Source organism: Bos indicus, chromosome 1 (assembly GCF_029378745.1).
Source record: "Bos indicus isolate NIAB-ARS_2022 breed Sahiwal x Tharparkar chromosome 1, NIAB-ARS_B.indTharparkar_mat_pri_1.0, whole genome shotgun sequence".
NCBI classification, from domain to species: Eukaryota; Metazoa; Chordata; class Mammalia; order Artiodactyla; family Bovidae; genus Bos; species Bos indicus.
Window position 1 is genome coordinate 140232996 of NC_091760.1, and position 18625 is coordinate 140251620.

General features: G+C 42.0%; 1 protein-coding gene across 3 annotated transcripts in view; it reads left to right on the forward strand.

Moving 5' to 3' along the window:
- IGSF5 (immunoglobulin superfamily member 5) overlaps positions 1-18625 on the forward strand; it is a 50405-nt gene that overhangs the window by 20703 nt on the left and 11077 nt on the right. For 2 of the 3 annotated variants that reach the window (XM_019962788.2, XM_070795140.1), the window contains 3 exons: positions 14753-14777; positions 16320-16420; positions 17547-17620. In XM_019962788.2, coding sequence (XP_019818347.2) covers positions 14753-14777; positions 16320-16420; positions 17547-17620 — 200 coding nt within the window. Of the gene's footprint in view, positions 1-11194; positions 11333-14752; positions 14778-16319; positions 16421-17546; positions 17621-18625 lie in introns of all 3 variants that reach the window. The other variant, XM_019962781.2, reaches the window with a different exon arrangement.

Here is an 18625-nt window from a genome sequence, read left to right on the forward strand (position 1 = left end):
TGCAAAATTTAGATCCAAAGAGAATCTGCTGTAGGGTCCTTGTTGTTCAGTCACTAAGTCATGTCTGACTCTTTGCAACCCCCTGACCCCACGGACTGCCGCATGCCAGGCTTCCCTGTCCTCGGAGTTTGCTTAAGTACATGTTCACTGTATTGATAATGCCATCATCAACAGGGTCCTTGGCAAATGCCAGACTCTGACCACACATCTTCATGGGGCCTCTCTGAGCCTGCTTGGGCTCAGAAAGCACAGGGGTCGGGGCTGGAGATTTGCTTTCACACCTACATTTTGGAAAAGTGAAAGGAAAGGAGGCCCAGAGAAGGACTACACTCTGTTCCAGGTCGAATGCTGATGGCACAGAGGGATCCCGAAGCCAGGATGAGTTCTCCCATGTTGCATAACTCTTCCCACTATGAAAATATCTTCACTTAAGATCTTCCAAAGTTTGGAACAAAGTTACAGCCATAGCAAGATTAATAATAACAAAAATAAAAAACAGTATTACATATCACTTATTAAGTAAAGACTATTTTTTTCCAGCTCAGTGTTTTACTTTATTATTTTTTAAAATTTTTATTGGTGTATACTGATTTAAAAAATGTTGTGTTAGTTTCTGCTGTACAGTTAAGTGAATCAGCTATATGTATACACACCAAACAATGTATCTCCTCTTTAAATACACTAGTTTAAGTGGTTCTCAAATATTAACCAAATTAGCCTGCACAGCTTTCTCATGAGTGGATGCTTTTATATTCTCCTGTAAAGATGAGACGACAGGGGAGCATTGTTTGGAACATGTCCATGTTTATAGTAGATGGCAGAGGTGGCCTTGCCAGTGTGTGTCGAATCTGCTTACCTGTCCACTCTGCCCTCCCACTGTGAGCAGCCCTGGAAGGTGTGTGAGTGTCCTGGGGCCATGTAACCTCAGACTGGGTGCTTAAACAACAGGCATGGTTTCTCTCAAAGCTCTGGAGGCTGGGTGTCTGAGATCAAGGTGTGGACAGGGTTGGCTTCTTCTCAGGACCAGTTTGTTCCAGACCTCTCTCCCAGCTGTTACTGAACCAAGGTCACTCTGCTCACTGCACAACAGCCGGATAAATCCAAGAGATGAGATATTGAGGCAAGGAATATGACTTTATTCAGAAAGTCAGCTGACTGAGAAGGTGGCAGACTAATGCCTCAAAATAACCATCTTATTGGGGTTTGGATGCCAGGTTCTTTTACAGAACAGAGATAGGGGGTTGGGTGAGGAAACAAAGTATAAAGAGGCCATTAATCTTGTAAATATCTCCTAGAATGGCAATCCTCAGGCAGGGGATGCATTTATTTCTTTCATCCTGTCACCCACATGTGGACAGGGGCCTGAACAAAGGCATTTTGGTTTAACATTCAGGTAGAGGGGCAGGGTTTTCTGAGGCAAGCCACTTTGTATGGGCAGTATCCTTTCAGTGAACAAAAGCAGCAGGAAGCAAAGGTTAAAGAAACAGATCCAAATGAAGCTGTAATTGGTTCTTCCCTGTAACACAGCTTCTGGTGGCTTGCTGGCCATCTGTGGTGTCCCTTGGCTTATGGACACTGCCACTGATCTCTGCCTTCGTCTTCACATGATGTTCTCCCTATGTGTGTGGCTGTGTCCAAACTCCACCCACTTCCTTTTAAAAAAAAATAATAATAAAGACACCAGTCATATTGGATAAGGGGCCACTCTATCCAGTGATGTTAAGATGACCTCATCTTAACTAAATTCCATCTTCAACAATACTGTTTCCAAACAAGGTCACATTCTGAGGCTCTAGAATATAGGACTTTAACAAATGAATTTTGCATGTGTGCATGCTAAGTCACTTCAGTCCTTTTCAACTCTTTGCAGCCCTTTGAACTGTAGCTCTCTTCTCTGTCCATGGGATTCTCCAGGCGAAAATACTGGAATGGATTACCATGCCCTCCTCCAGGGGAGCTTCCTGACCCAGGGACTGAAACCAGGTCTCTTATGTCTCCTGCATGGGCAGGTGGGTTCTTTACCACTAGTGCCACCGGGGAAGCTTGGGGAGAGACAATTCACTGCACAACAGATGATGTCTCTGTGAACCTGTAAAAAGCCATTTAGAGCCTAATGTGTTTGGATCCTGTTACCCTGAACTTTATGCTGCAGGTGATCATCCCCAGTGTAGTACCAGCACAAGCCCACGCTCTTGATGTTTGGCCCTTTTCTCCAACTCAGACACCCCCAGAGACCAGGCAGACGACAAAAATGAAAGCATGGGTGAATACACGTGTCAGGTAGGAGACAGATCGTAGGGGCTTGTTAGGAATCAGACAGCATGCCCTATCCACACAGAGCAGGTGGACCAGCTCCAGCTGGTGATTGCCAACAGAAATGGGAGCTCAGGACTGCCAGAGCTTTGACCTGCTTCTGTGAATATCTGTCTTTTTGATGGTAAAGATCACAGAGATCTGTGCGTTTTTTTTTTTTTTTTTTAAGTCAGGGTTAACTTATTTCAGCTTATGAGACTCCAAAGAATTTAGCTTATTTCCTACTAAGACTATATATGTATATGAAGAGGAAGCTAGAATTCAAACCTAACTTGCTTTTCTTACTAGTTTGGACAATTAAAAACCTTTAGAAGAGTTGCAAGAATAGTACAAGGAGTACCAATGTATCTTCACTTAGACATAACAGATGTGAACACCTTCTCACGTTTGCTTCTCTCTCTCAGCTTTTCTTTCCCTCCCTCCCTCCTTCTCTTCCCCTCCCTGTCTTCTGTCCATCCTTCCCTCACTATTTTTACAATTTTTTTTCCCTCTCTCTCTTTCCTTCCTTCCTTCCCTTCTTTCCCATTTAAGATTTGCTTGGAGGTTTATGACACTTTACCCCTAAATACCCCAGGATATGTATCATAAGAACAAGGCCATTCTAATTAACTCCAATGTTCTTGCAAGTCAGGAACTTTAACATTGATACAATACTATTATACAATATTCAGTTCATATTCAAATTTCTCCCATTGTCCTTTCTAGATGTTTCTCCCCCCAAGCCAGTATCCAGCTATAGACCATGTGTAACCTTTGGTTGTCATGTCTTCTTCGGTCTCCTTTAATATCCAGTGGTACTCCCACCTTTTTTGTCTTTTCTAATAAAAACATCTTTGAAGGATCCAGACCTTTATCGCAAGAAGCCCATCAATATGGATTTGTCTGAGTTTTCCCAACATTCTTGATGAAGGTCAAATATTTTTGCCAAGTTATGAGTAATGTCATGTGGGCGCATGATCCCAGTTTTATTGATTACTGGTAATAAGTTCAATCATCTGATTAAAGCACCATCCCCCAGATTTCTTTATTGTAAAGGTACATTTTAGCTTTTATAATTAATATATAATCTACAAGTACTGTGTGAATATCTGTTTCTTGACAGTCTTTCACCTAATAATATTTGCATTCATGAATAAGTCATTGCCCAAATCACTTATTTCTTTGGTGGTTGTAAAAGAATGATTTTCTGGTTCCACCATTTTTCTATATTGTTTAGTTGTCATTTTTCTGTAATGGGTTTGTTAGGTGACACAGTGATAAAGAATCTTCCTGCCAGTGCAGGAGACATAAGAGACTTGGGTTCCATCCCTGAGTTGGGAAGATCCCCTGCAGTAGGAAACGGCAACCCACTCCAGTAATCATGCCTGGATAATCCTGTGGACAGGGAGCCTGGCAGGCTACCGTCCAGGGAGTCACAAAGAATTGGACGTGACTGAACAAATGAGCACACACATTCTTCTGCAAAGAAGAGACATCGCTGTCTCTTTCTTCCTTTTCTTTCTTCTTCTTCTTCTTTTTTTTTTTTTTTTTTTTCAGTTTGGTGTGGACTCATTTTTATCCAATACATTGTAATTTACTCCCATCACTATCCGTTTTGATATTCCAATTTTGACCAGGGGGAATCCTTTCCAGCTGGCTCTGGTGTCCTGACGTGTCCCTCTTAGTTTCTGAGCACTTGGCTCATTAAAATGTTCCAAATTTTCTTTGCATTAGCCCTATTCTGGCCTGGAATTGACCATCTCTCCAAGGAGCCAACCCAGCTTGCTTTCAGGCAGTTTAAATGTGACAAAGTATGGTCCAGGGTTTGAAAGGGAAGATTGAAAAAAAAGTTCTATTAGCACCAAATGGTACGAAACTGTTCAGACCACACACTTTATTAAGGCAATAATGCAACAAAGAGCTCTGATCTGACTAATGATGCCTTGGAGAAATGGATCTGGAGATGAGCTTGTCTGAAAAGTTTGTCTTTTGTAGGGAAAGGGGAGGGGCATTCACTTTCCCTTGATAGGGTTTAACTCGGCTGAATTCTTCTTAGCCCAGCACCAGTGAAGTGAGCAGCTTAATTATGGCATCTGGAGATCCAACAGCTTCACAGAGGAGAGCGTGATGTGTATGTTGCAATGAGTCCCATTTTATTGGACTCATCTGGAGATGGGTAATTTGTTTCTAAATTATTCATCAAGATCGAGAGCAGCTGGTGGCTGGTGGTGTGTTGTGTGTTTTATGCAAGTTTTAGTAGCTGAAGACCTCGTTACCACCTGGGCTAGGGGAGTTGGCTTCTGGAAGCCAAGCCACGTTTATGAAGAGCTGAGAGTGCATGAGGCTTGCTTGTTCAAGCTTCCTTAGGAATCAGATAAAAGCATCAGTTCTGCTACCCATTTCCTAAAAGTGCAAGGAGTTTGTGTTCATTTGGGGGTAATCCTTTTGAGCCCTTGAGGAAAGTGACACTGACAGCTTAGGAAGCTTGATGAGTTTAAGCCAAAAGGTTGCATGAAGTACTTATTGATTCTATAAAGAGAAGCGTATTGAAAGGCACATGCTGGTGTCTTTTTAAATTGATTTTCTTGATTATAGAGGTAATACAGACTTTAAGATCACAGACATACAGACAGTGAGAAGGTGAAAACCCCCCTCACTCCTGCCTTGGGCCAAGCTCCCTCAACCCTCTGTCTGACCATCTGGGTCATTTTCTCTGCAAACTTACAAGTGTTCAGGCTATAGACTGAGCAAGTGAAGCCATAGTTTTAGGACACACGATTGCCTTGTAGACTGGTAATTCCTGGTGAGATCTGAGTTCTGTGGGACGTGGTCCTTTTGAGAGCAGACAAGAGTGGTGGGTGTGGCCGTCCTTGTTGGGATTTGGGCACTAGTTGTGTGACATTGGGCAAGTCCTGTGTCTTCGTGGCATAGTTTTCTTGTGGGTAAAATGAGGGGCAGGGAAGAGAATAGGATATGCATTTCCCCTCCTCGGCTGCTTGTTAAGGGAGCTTTAACACTTATGCTGATTCTCAGGCCCCACCCCAGAGTTCTGTCTCAGTCTGTGTAGAGTCTGGAAGCCAGCATTTATTATTATTATTTTTTTAAAAAGCTCCCAAATTACTGAGCAAGCAGGATTAGGAGCTACTGAAATGGAAACTTTCTAAGGCCGAGCCTCCCAGCCCAGCCTCATCAGATGCTACTCTTCACAGCTTGATGCCAGACAGCGTGGACTCAATTCCCAGCTTGCCTTCTTACTCACAGTGTGGCATTACGCAGGTGACTTAACCTCTCTGAGCCTCAGTTTTCTCATCTGTGAAACAGATAATAATAATCCCTACCATCTAGGGTGGTTATTGGTATGAGAAGTAAGTGGGTTAAAACACCAGGTGCCTGCACCAGAGCCTACAGGACAGGAGAGTGAGCCATGGCTCTCATTTATTTGTGGCTTCAGTGATCTCCCATGTCCTTTCTGGTCCACATAGGAGCATATTTTGCACATTCTGGTGGTGACATTTTGCAGTCATCCTGCTGGTTTTGAGAAAGTCTATGTGCCCTTTTAAAACTCTGAGCACTTCTGTGAGAGCACCTGGGATCTATTTTCCTTTTCTTCACAGATGGGAAAAGGACAATCTCGGATCTGAGATTAAAGTCACACTGTAAATTCAGTCTTGCAGTCCTTGCGTGCAGGCAGTTATGGGAGGGAATGTAGGGAGGAAGGCAGGTGGTGTTGAACTTGGAGGTAACCTTACTTAGTCACTGTTTGTGGGTAACAGGTAACAGGTATATACCCAGGGGTCGAACCTGGGTCTCCTCCATTTCAGGCAGATCCTTTATCACCTGAGCCACCAGGGAAGCCCATAGTATATCCATCCGTACCTGCAAATCTGCTTTCCATCTTGAATCATTGTGCCCACACCCTTTGCTAAGACACAAATCAGGGACTGGTGTCCACTGAGAGTCCCTAATTCTTATAGGACCTGGGCTGCAACTTTCCAGGCAGGAATTTTCCAGATTAGAGACCCAACGTGGCAGAATAAAGAGTCAGAGACTCTGGGGCTTCCCTGGTCTGAGCACCCTTGGCTAACCTTTAATGGAGCTTTATCCTGAGTGTCTTATTTGCACGATGAAGGGGTTGGGTAATGGATGAGATCATTCCAAGATTGTGTTTTCTGTTCACTGTCATGATTTTCATTTTATCAATATAAGACTATTGTTTCTCTTTCTTTCAACCCACTGTAAATGTGCTCATTTAAAAATTGTTGTTTAGTTGCTCAGCAGTGTCTGACTCTTTTGAGACCCCAGTGGATTGTAGCTGGCGAGGCTCCTCTGTCCATTCAATTTTCCAGGCAAGAATACTGGAGTGGGTTGCCATTTCCTTCTCCAGGGGTCTTCCTGACCCAGGGATTGAACCGTTCTCTCCTGCATTGGCAGGTGGATTCTTTACTACTGAGTCACCAGGGAAGCCTTGCTCATTTAAAACTTAGCCTCATGCTAAACATAGATACCTGTGATATATATGCATGTGTGTACATATATATACATACTGTGATATCAATTAAAAGTTATTATTAAAGTAAGGAAGGAGAGCTATGATTAACCTAGACAGCATATTAAAAAGCAGAGACATTACTTTGCCAACAAAGGTCCGTCTAGTCAAGGCTATGGTTTTTCCAGTAGTCATGTATGGATGTGAGAGTTGGACTATAAAGAAAGCTGAGCACTGAAGAATTAATGCTTTTAAACTGTGGTGTTGGAGAAGACTCTTGAGGATCCCTTGGACTGCAAGGAGATCCAACCAGTCCATCCTAAAGGAAATCAGTCCTGAATATTCACTGGAAGGACTGATGCTGAAGCTGAAACTCCAATCCTTTCTTTGGCCACCTGATGCAAAGAACTGACTCACTAGAAAAGACCCTGATACTGGGAAAAATTGAAGGCGGGAGAAGAAGGGGCTGACAGAGGATGAAATGGTTGGATGGCATCACTGACTCGATAAACATGACTTTGAAGGAGCTCCAGGAGTTGGTGATGAACAAGGAGGCCTGGTATGCTGCAGTCCATGGGGTCGCAAAGAGTTGGACATGACTGAGTGACTGAACTGAACTGAAGGAAGTTTCCTCTCTGTGGCTCCAATCCTAAATTACATCTGTTTAAAACACACACCCCATGCTTTTCTTGGGGTTCCCCTGGAGCAGAGAGAGGGCATAAATCTTTCTTAGGTGGGAAACTCTGTGGGAGATTTGACCCCCAGTGTAGCGAGGTCACAGCCAATAGGAAGCAAAAATCTGAGCCGTGTGGTTCCTGATGTAAGTTGCCATGTTGGTGAGAGCCTGGGGCTTTTAGGTGAGTGCAGGCATCCCTCTTTTGAAGTTGGTGGTTAAACTAAGGGACACGAGAGGCAGGCAGGGTGCAATATCACCCTCTCTCTTTCTTGATTCTGTCTTCCACGCCAGTGAGGTGGCCTCCCTTCCTTCAAATAGGCCCTCCCTAGGGTTATCTTGCTGTACAAGATTAGGGGGAAGATTGTCATGCTAAGAAACAGCTGACCCAAGTTGGCATGCTGAGAGTTTTTTCCAGCAGCAAAGGAAACGCCCCTGATAGAGCGTTTAAGTCAACAGTGTGTTGACTTTTCCAGTAAGGATTTCATGCCTTTCTCTTGAATCTTGAACCAGACCCACCTACGCTGGCTCCCTTCTTATAAAAGCTCCTATTTTTTTCAAACTTCAGTTTGTAAAAAGAGTTCATCAGACCGAATTTAAGATGAGCACTGCAATCTGGAACACACACGCTGGACCTCACAGTGTTTGGCACTTTGACCCGTGCCTCTTGAGTTTCTGAACAGCCTAGTGGGCTGAGAATTGTTACTAACATGTGAGCCCAAGGCTAAAGGGAGCATAGGCACACGGTGACCAGGAAGTTTGATTGTTCTATTGACATGGAACCCGAAGCTCTCTAAGTCACAAGGCTTCTGAAGAGTGGACAGAGTGTGAATATCCTAAAGCAGTTCTGGGTTTAATAATTTTGTCATCATATCAGTGGGAGGGAGAATATAGGGGTTCCCTGGAATGTGGCAGTTTGCTTGGGCAGTGTTTACATCTTGACTGCACTCAGGGATTCTCAAAGTGTGGATCACCAACCACCTGCCTCAGAATCACCTGGGGTACCATTACAGACCCCTGACTTGGCATCGAGGGAGCTGGCTCTGAATCCATGAGCACAGCAAGCATTTCAGGTGATGCTTGGGAGTCTGCTTTCTGTGGAGCAAGGGGATGAGTCATGTTACTCTCTGGATGTAACTGACGTTAAGGGACTGGCTTGTTTTTTGACCATATACTGTATTTTATCTCATTTTTATTTTTTTAAATTGAAGTGTAGATGATTTACAATGCTGTGTTAGTTTCAGGTGTACAGCACAGTGATCCAGGTATATATTCTTTTACAGATTATCTTCCCTAAATCATTATAAAATATTGAGTATAGTTTCCTGTGCTATACTGTAGGTCCTTGTTGTTTATCTATTTAAATATAGATATACCCATTTGAATGCAGAATAGCAAGGAGAGATAAGAAAGTCTTCCTCAGTGGTGCAGTGCAAAGAAATAGAGGAAAACAATGGAATGGGAAAGACTAGAGATCTCTTCAAGAAAATTAGAGATACCAAGGGAACATTTCATGCAAAGAGGGGCTCAATACAAGACAGAAATGGTATGGACCTAACAGAAGCAGAAGATATTAAGAAGAGGTGGCAAGAATACACAGAACTGTACATAAAAGATATTTACTACCCAAATAATTACGATGGTGTGATCACTCACCAACAACCAGACATCCTGGAATGTAAAGTGAAGTGGGCTTTAGGAAGCATCACTATGAACAAAGCTAGTGGAGGTGATGGAATTCCAGTGGAGCTATTTCAAATCCTGAAAGATGATGCTGTGAAAGTGCTGCACTCAATATACCAGCAAATTTGGAAAACTCAGCAGTGGCCACAGGACTGGAAAAGGTCAGTTTTTATTCCAATCCCAAAGAAAGGCAATGCCAAAGAATGCTCAAACTACTGCACAACTGCACTCATCTCACACGCTGGTAAAGTAATGCTCAAAATTCTGCAAGCCAAGCTTCAACAATACATGAACCATGAACTTTCAGATGTTCAAGCTGGTTTTAGAAGAGGCAGAGGAACCAGAGACCAAATTGGTCCAGCATCCACTGGATCATGGAAAAAGCAAGAGAGTTCCAGAAAAACATCTATTTCTGCTTTATTGACTATGCCAAAGCCTTTGACTGTGTAGATCACAACAAACTGGAAAATTCTGAAAGAGTTGGGAATACCAGACCACCTGACCTGCTTCTTGAGAAATCTGCATACAGGTCAGGAAGCAACAGTTAGAACTGGACATGGAACAACAGACTGGTACCAAATAGGAAAAGGAGTACGTCAAGGCTGTATATTGTCACCCTGTTTATTTAACTTATATGCAGAGTACATCATGAGAAACACTGGGCTGGAAGAAGCACAAGCTGGAATCAAGACTGACAGGAGAACTATCAGTAACCTCAGATATGCAGATGACACCACCCTTATGGCAGAAAGTGAAGAAGAACTAAAGAGCCTCTTGATGAAAGTGAAAGAGGAGAGTGAAAAGTTGGCTTAAAGCTCAATATTCAGAAAACTAATGTAAATAAGATAACAGCAACTCCAAAAGTTTACCAGTTGTTTCCATTCCTGAAAATAAATCGGTGATGAGGCATGACTTGAAACACTGAATAGGTCAGTCCAGTTCAGTCACTCAGTCGTGTCTGACTGTTTTCGACCCCATGGACTGCAGCACGCCAGGCTTCCCTGTCCATCACCAACTCCCAGAGCTTGCTCAAACTCATGTCCATTGAGTCGGTGATACCATCCAACCATCTCATCTTCTGTCGTCTCTTTCTCCTCCTGCCTTCAGTCTTTCCCAGCATCAGGGTCTTTTCCAATGAGTCAGTTCTTCACATCAGGTGGTATATGGTTTATCACAGGGCATTTTGAATATATTTCCCTGTACTGTATAGTAAACCTTATTGTCTATTCATTCTATATGTAATAGTTTGTATCCACTATTCCCAAACTCCGAATTCATCCCTCCTCCACCCCCTTTCCCCTTTGGTAACTGTAAGTTTGTGTTTGGAGCTGTCAGTCTGTTCCCATTTTGTAAATATGTTTAGTTGTGTTGTAGTTGAGATTTCACATACAAGTGATATCATATGATAGTTGTCTTTCTCTCTTTGACTTACTTCACTTCGTATGATAATCTCTAAGTCCACCCATGCTGCTGCCAGTGGCATTATTTCATTTTTTTTTTTGTGGTTGACTAGTACTCCATTGTGTACATCTTCTTTACCCATTCATCTGTTGATAGACATTTAGCTTTCTTCCAGTCTTAGCTATTGTGGATAGTGCTGCTGTGAACAAAGGGGTGCGTGTTGCTTTTCAAATTAGAGTTTTGATCCAGCAATCCTACTCCTGGGCATGTATCTGGTCAATAAGCATTTCTTGAGTAAGTAAATGATATCAGAGCATGGAAACCACTGTTCCAACCTTAGGGAGTGGCACAGCCTAGCTTATCCACCTCTCAGGAATGTTAGAGGCGTTGACCAGAGAATGTTTGGACTGTGTTACTAGGCAGGTATTTATTAGTAGCAGTAAATGGATGAGAAAGTAATGGAAGATAGTGTAGAACATTGAATATTTAATCACACTGAAGGGAACTTGGCCTTTGACATCTGGCTGTAGCAGATGCAATAGTTACAATATTGTCGGAAAATGTATTCTAATTTATGGTGTGGCAGATTCAGTGATTACATACCCTTGACAATGGCAAGCATCACTAAAATATATTTTTTTCTCCTTTCTACCTTATAGACAGTATTGATAAACCAGGTACATCATTGCCTACCTGGGCCATAGTTCTACTTGCTGTGTCATTGTCATTGCTTTTGATCCTGATCATTGTTCTGATTATAATATTCTGCTGCTGTGTCTCCAGGACAGAGAAAGAAGGTAATTTACTTTTGTTCACATAGATTTGTATGTGTTTTTAAATTTTTGGTACAAGGATTTGTAGTTCATTAGCTCATCTGCTCTTTCAAAAGATACATTGGCTTTTAGAGTCCTTGAAAGGAAATGCATGAAATTAGTAGAGAAGGAAAGGACTTTCTCATGGAAGGAAGCCTGAGCCAACCCCTCAAGGAAGACAGATCTTCACACCCTGAGAAGGTTAAGAGATGGTTGTGTGTTTATTTGCAAGGCGTGTGTGCTCAGTCATGTCCGACTCTTTGAGACCCCATGGACTGCAGCCTGCCAGGTCCCCGTGTCCATGGAATTTTCTAGGCAAGACTGGAGTGGGTTGCCATTTCCTACTTCATTATTTGCAAGGATATAAGGCTATTTTGATGTGTCATTCAGATGCTATGCCTTTTTTTCTTTCTAAAATAATATCTACCTATCTGAGCACATCAAAAGATTATTTTCTAGTTTGTAGGATTCTGACTCTCCTTTTCTAGGTGAATATCAATGCAGTGGTAGAAAGAAAAACATGGTCTTTTGTTAACAAAAATAGTACAAATAAAATTAATAAATATAAGTACACATCTTCTAAATGAAGTCTTTTGAGATACTCCAAGATATGTGAAGGCAGTGGCCTTGTCTGGGGGCAGGCTCAACCTCAGGGTGAGTTAATCAGTGTTAGGGTGGGAGTAAGTTCATGGTTTTGGAAACCACAGGCACTTTGTTGTATGGACTCAGGACTACCCAAGGGATACCTCAAGGTGCCACTCAGGACTACCCAAGTGTTGAGTGTGTGTCCATCTTTGTCTTTCTTTCTCTCCTAAAACCTCCATCTACTCTTATTTGAATTTTTTTTTCTTAAAGTCAGAGTTTTGATGTTTGGCTACATGTCAGTTTAATTGTACTTTTAATTTTACTAGCACTATATGATTTGATGAGCACTTTCTGCATGTCTGCCAGGCACCATGTTATCTACCTCTTTTACTTGGACTAGCTCTCTTAGTGTGATATTTCACGTGACGTGCATTGTCCTGCCTAACTGGGCTACTTGCCTAGACTTAGCTCCTGTTGGGTTTAGTTTGTCCTTGGAGAATTACCTCTGTGCTATACCTCTATTCAGACTTCTGTGGTGGCTCAGTCACCTGCCAATGCAGGAGACACGGGTTCGATCCCTGGGTTCGGAAGATCCCCTGGAGAAAGAAATGGCAACCCACTCCAGTATTCTTGCCTGGAGAATTCCATGGACAGAGGACCTGGCAGGCTACAGTCTATGGGGTTGCAAAAGAGTTGGACTTAGCAACTAAACAACAACATACTTTTATTCTCCAAGAAACAGAAATGAAAAGTAGTGAACCCCTGTTGACCCATATTTGATGGAAATTTGTTTTTCCTTGGGAGTTATCCTGTATGTCACAGATCCATTATTAACCCCACTGAATTTTAATGAAAACTATGGATAACTTAAATTTTAATTCAAAACAGACAAGGATTGCTTGTTGCCTTCAGATGATTATTTTTGACATTAGCTATTGTGGTATGGTTGAAGAACATTCTGGTTATTTGGACTTCTGAATCTCCTAGGCTTTTGTCTGCTCCACACCAGCCTAATAAGAAGGTCTGGTCCACATGGGTTGTGCACCCAGAGATCCTCTGATTCTTAGTTTCCTCGTTTACAAAATGAGGATAAGTCCTATCCTAGAGATTGGTTGTTGCTGTTGTTGTTGCTAAGTCATGTCTGATTTTTTGTGACCTCATGGACTGTAGCCCACCAGGCTCCTCTGTCCGTGGGATTTCCCAGACAAAAATACTGGAGTAAGTTGCCATTTCTTCCTCCAGGGGATTTTCCCGACCCAGGGATCAAACTCACGTCTCTCTCTTTACAGGTAGATTCTTTACCATTGAACCATCATGGAAGCCCAGAGATTGGTTAGGAGAATTAAAGAAATTAACATAATAAAAGTTTATGTGATCTGTCCTAGAGTTTATCTTTTATTTATCTCTGAAAAGCTGATTCACAATGGACACTACACTTCACCTTGACATAAACGTAGAGGATCCAGCAAAGTCTTGGACTTCCACATGATAATTATTTCCATGCTTAAAACTGTTAAAATTCCAGGATTTTAAAAAGTATTTTCAGGAAACTTCCCTGATGGTCCAGTGGTTAAGACTCCATGCTCCCAATGCAGGTGGCACAGGTTCAATCCCTGCTTGGGGAACTAAGATCTTCATGCCACATGGTGTGGCCAAAAAAATAAGTAAATAAAAACAAAAAAGTTATTTTCTGGTGCTCCACTTTTTTGGTGCCTGAAGAATTCTCAGTGCTCTTCCTGGTTTCTGTGGACTGACTGAGGATGGCTGGGGACCCCACTCAGCATGGCCTGGAGGCTTTGGGAATCCATGCTTCTAGAGCAGTGGGACCAGGGGTCCCTCTCCTTCAGACTGAACCTGACTGGAACACAACATCCTCTATCACCACGGGGAGACCAGTCTCTTCCTTTCAACTCAAATAAGATTGCTTCTGAGGTTCAATTTGAGGTGTCAATCAGTAATGTTGTTAGAACTGAAAATAAGTGAGAACATTATCCAAAAAACAAGGAAAATGAATATTTTTTGGATCGCGATAAAGCAAGATGCATAGGGGCAGTAGACAGGAAGGTGAAGATGCAAAGCACACTGGTTTTAGAGCCAGGTGGGCTGGGTCTATTGTGGGGGCTGTGCTGCTCCCCATGTTGAAATGCTAGATTACTTCCAGCCCAAGAATCCATTGACTAAAAACACTAGCATTGTAACAAGAGCTTTTGAGGGGTGGGCAGAACTGTGTGAATTGATACTATTGGTACATATTAACTGAAAACGTATTTTAGAATGAAGAACTATAATGCTTAAGCAATATAATTTCTTATCTGTTAAAAACATAGTTACCTTTGTGCAATAGTATCTAGTTTGTTAAAAATATGATAATGCTAACTCTTACCTCTTGGATTGTTGTAACGATTAAATGAAATAACACCTTGCATAGCACTGGCATGCTGTCTGGACAGGTAAGCACTGAATGATCGACAGCAGAGACTGGGAACACAGAGTCCTCATGGTGAACTAATGCAGTCTCTATAACCTCAGGAATCAGATTCAGTACTCACTAAGTACATACTCGGCCCCTACTGTATTTCAGGTACCCAAGTATCATAAATATATCTATTTATGATAGTGAACAGTGAATTCTACTTTCCTTATGTTTGAAGTCATTTGGTAGTTCACTGTTAGGGAACTAAATACCTGTTGGATCACAAACACTCAGTAATGTGAATGTTTAAAATGAGGGGCCTATAAAAATTGATGTGATTTTATTTTCAGAATAACTACCCTGATTTTGCTAATGTAATTTTGTTCCTTTTCTTTCTCTTTTTGCAGAATCCAGTTATCAGAGTCAAATAAGGTAAGTCTGAGATCACAATTTTCTGAAAATAAAAACAAATGAAAATCAACCAACACACACAGCTCTGGGATTTTAGGACTATATTACTCAAAATAAGGCACTAAAAGTGGACAACTCTGAAAAACATGTGTGCCAATCACCAACTCATAGGGCGATATTAACTGTAGAATAAAATAGGTGGGTTCCTACTGCCTGTGTTTGACTTGCTCACTTAGGAAAATGGAGTAGATTTTTACTTGGTGTCTGGCATTCGCCACTCTTTCCACAAGAGGACACTCTGTACCATGACTGGTGCCCCCTTGCTTTAAGTCATGGCTAGGGTTCTGAGGTGTTCTTGCCTGGAGAATCCCAGGGATGGGGGAGCCTGGTGGGCTGCCGTCTCTGGGGTCGCACAGAGTTGGACACAACTGAAGCGACTTAGCAGCAGCAGCAGGGATCTGAGGACCATTTTAAGAATCAGGCAGAGGTCCTACTGGAACTTCCAGGGCAGTGGAGACAGAGAGACCAGCTGGGTTGCTTAAGGCAATGAAGCTGACTAGGCAGACAGGTTAGGAGTGTTCACTGCTCACCCCACGCGGGGGAGGGATGGAAACATTCCTGCCCTTCTCTCAGCTGTCCATATATAGCTACAAGCATTTTTAAGGTAACTACATCAAGGACTTATAATAACCAGTTTAAATGCCTGCAATATTTACATAATTATAAATGCAGTCAAGGGAGGGATTTCTAGACAGTGGTGGTTTTGTTGGGAGTGTTAAAACCACATCCAGCTTTCAGTATCTTATTAGACAATTTTAATACGTGTAATGCTACAATTTAAAATATCTTCTGGCTACATGTGATGAAGGAAGTTGTATGTAATCATCATTAGCTCATGAATGGACATCCTTTCAGGTAAATATTTGCACATACCCTTGCTTATTTCCCTTGCTTGATAATCAATTCTTAGTGGTAAAGCATAAATATTTTAAAATCTTTGGATATCTACTGCCAAACTTCCTTCCTCTGGGAAGCTGTACCAATTTTTGCTTTATTTCAGAGGCAGACTTTTTCTATGAAGGGCCATAGTAAATCTCTTTGGTTTTGTGGGCCACATGCTTTCTGTCACAGCTACTCAACTCTGTTGCTCTAACAGGAAAGCAGCCATAGACAATATGGAAGCAGACGAGTTCCAATAAAATTCCATTTATAGAAACAGATGGGGGCCCAGATTTGGTCTGTGGGTCACAGCTGGCCAATCCTGCTTTATTTAGTCACTGGTTTCTGAGAGTTGAGTATCAACCATGTGGGGATTAGCGTTAATGGACCTGTCATGATAAAGTTCCATTTCTTCCCAGAAGGGGAGTGTGTGAGCATACAGGAGTCTACATAGCCATCCTGGTGGGTATGAAAGTCCATCCTGATGCTGGCCGCCCTCCAGGATCCAGGGCCTGAACTTCAGCCTTGTGTTAAGTTCTTTGTGTGTGAATGCACTGGGTGGACAGTGAGACCCGAACATCTATTGCTGATGAACATTGGCTTTTTCAAATGGTCTAATTCTAGGAAATCTGCAACTGTGAAGACAAGCAAAGACACTGCTGGGACAAAGTTGAAAAGTGCAAATGAAAACTATGGCTACCATTCAGATGAGTCAAGGACCACACGTGAGTGGCTGGGTTTGGACAGGGAGAATGTCAGAGGAGGAGCTGGCCCACAGAACACCATTTCTGAAGGCATCTGCTTAGCTCTTGGCGGTCATTATTTGGGGTGTAATTTTTAGAAGAAGTCATTCCAGAACTAGAAATATTCTAGGAGACAATAACAGTAAAAATCCACCTGTTTATCTAAAGTTAAAAGAAATTGAGGTGAAAATTTGTTTTTAAAAATAATTTTGTTAAAAAAATTTTTTTAATTATTCTACCTTAAAGTATGTGAGGAGGCACTTTTATACATTGGAGTTACTTCCCCAAAACTTCAGTTAAATCTGAAATTCAGCAAGAAATCTTTCCTTTTCAATTTGATAGTCATATTGGGTTCTTTGAAGCCACTGTCACTAGTGAAGGGTACAGGTAGGATCTGAACCAAGATCCTTTTCAAAGCAGTTGAGAGACAGACTGTACAAATTACCCCTTAGAAGTTGGGGGCTGGCCCTAACAATTTGCCCGCAAATCAAATTCCACAGGAAGATTTTTGGTTAATCGATTCTTGCAGAGATGCTCAAAACTGTTTTCTCCACTAAGACTGGGACTCTATTCTTGGTAGCTCTTTTCTTTCCATTCTTTTGTGCCTCCCTCCTATGTACCTTCCAAATTGTATGCCTCAGATTCAAAGGAATATCACCAAGCATGGACAGTTTCCTCGAATAATCCCATCATAGTCTCTTGCAAAATTTCCTGTGATAGAATATTTACTCATTAGTATTTAGAGCAATGAATCAAGTCCCTTGACCAAAATTGTGGCCCAAACTGAATCTCTCTGGCCCCCTTTTCCCACTGTGTCTATTTCCCTCCATCAGACATTAAAGGTATGGATTCGTCTTGTTTCTGAATGCGACTAACTTCTCAAGAAAGGAATCGATTTTGAGTCCTTTTGCTATATTTTTATTTCATTAGAAAGATAAATCTCTAAAAACATGTCCCATCAAGTAAACTTTAAAAAAGCCATTTGTGGTTAGGAATGATTGATGCCAGGATACTACATAAAAGTATTTCTTTATGCGTCAGAGTTGTTAGAATAGGCAGTGGGGTTTGGGTCATTTCTGACTCTAAAAACATCTTCTTTCTGTTGCAGAGCCGGCTTCCCTCCATGCCAAGTCCTCTGAAGCCGGTGTTCCAGAGCAATGCAGCAGTAGGCAACCTCATCAGGTGATTCAGACCTTCTCCCCCTTTTGGACTTTTTTTTTTTTTTTTGCCATCAAACAGCTTTGCCTCATGGCAGGCGATTATGTTATATTCACCATGGACAAATGTGGCATTTGCCCACCTCTGAGTCAATGGGACAGTATTGGGGAATGGGACCAGAACACGTAGTATCTCTCCCTGTGGAGCAGGGTTTTTGGGAAAAGACCAAAGTGTAATTGTTGACTGGTAATATTGAGGAGTCTGTTAGACGTCCACACAGAGATGTGGGATGTGCAGACGGATGTGTGAGCCTGGGGCACCAGGAAGAGCATGATTTTTAAAAAAAATTTATTCTTTCTCATATGTTTTTCAAAAATATTTATTTTAACTGGAGGGTAATTACTTTACAATATTGTGATGGCTTTGGCATACATCGACTGAATCAGCCACCAGTACACATATGCCCCCCCCATCCTGAACTCCTGCCCACCTCCCTCCCCACCCTTTCTCTCTGGGTTGTCCCAGAGCACTGGTTTTGAGTGCGCTGCTTCATTCATTGAACTTGCACTGGTCATCTATTTTACATATAGTAATATACATGTTTCAATACTGTTCTCTCAAATCATCCCACCCTCACCTTCCCCCACAGAGTCCAAAAGTCTGTTCTGCTTTGCTACCTTGCATATAAGATCATTGTTTCCATCTTTCTAAACTCCATATATATGCATTGATATATAGTATTTGTGTTTCTCTTTCTGACTTACTTCATTCTGTATAATATGCTCCAATTTCATCCACCTCATTAGAACTGACTCAAACATGTTCCTTTTTATAGCTAAGTAATACTCCATTGTGTATATGTACCACAACTTCCTTATCCGTTCATCTGCCAATGGACATCTAGGTTGCTTCCATGTCCTAGCTATTGTAAACAGTGAGGGAAGAGCACAATTGACTGCAGGTATTTCTGGTTGCTAGGCAACTTTTGATGGGCACTGCCCTTCCAAGGGACATTAACATAAGGGAAAC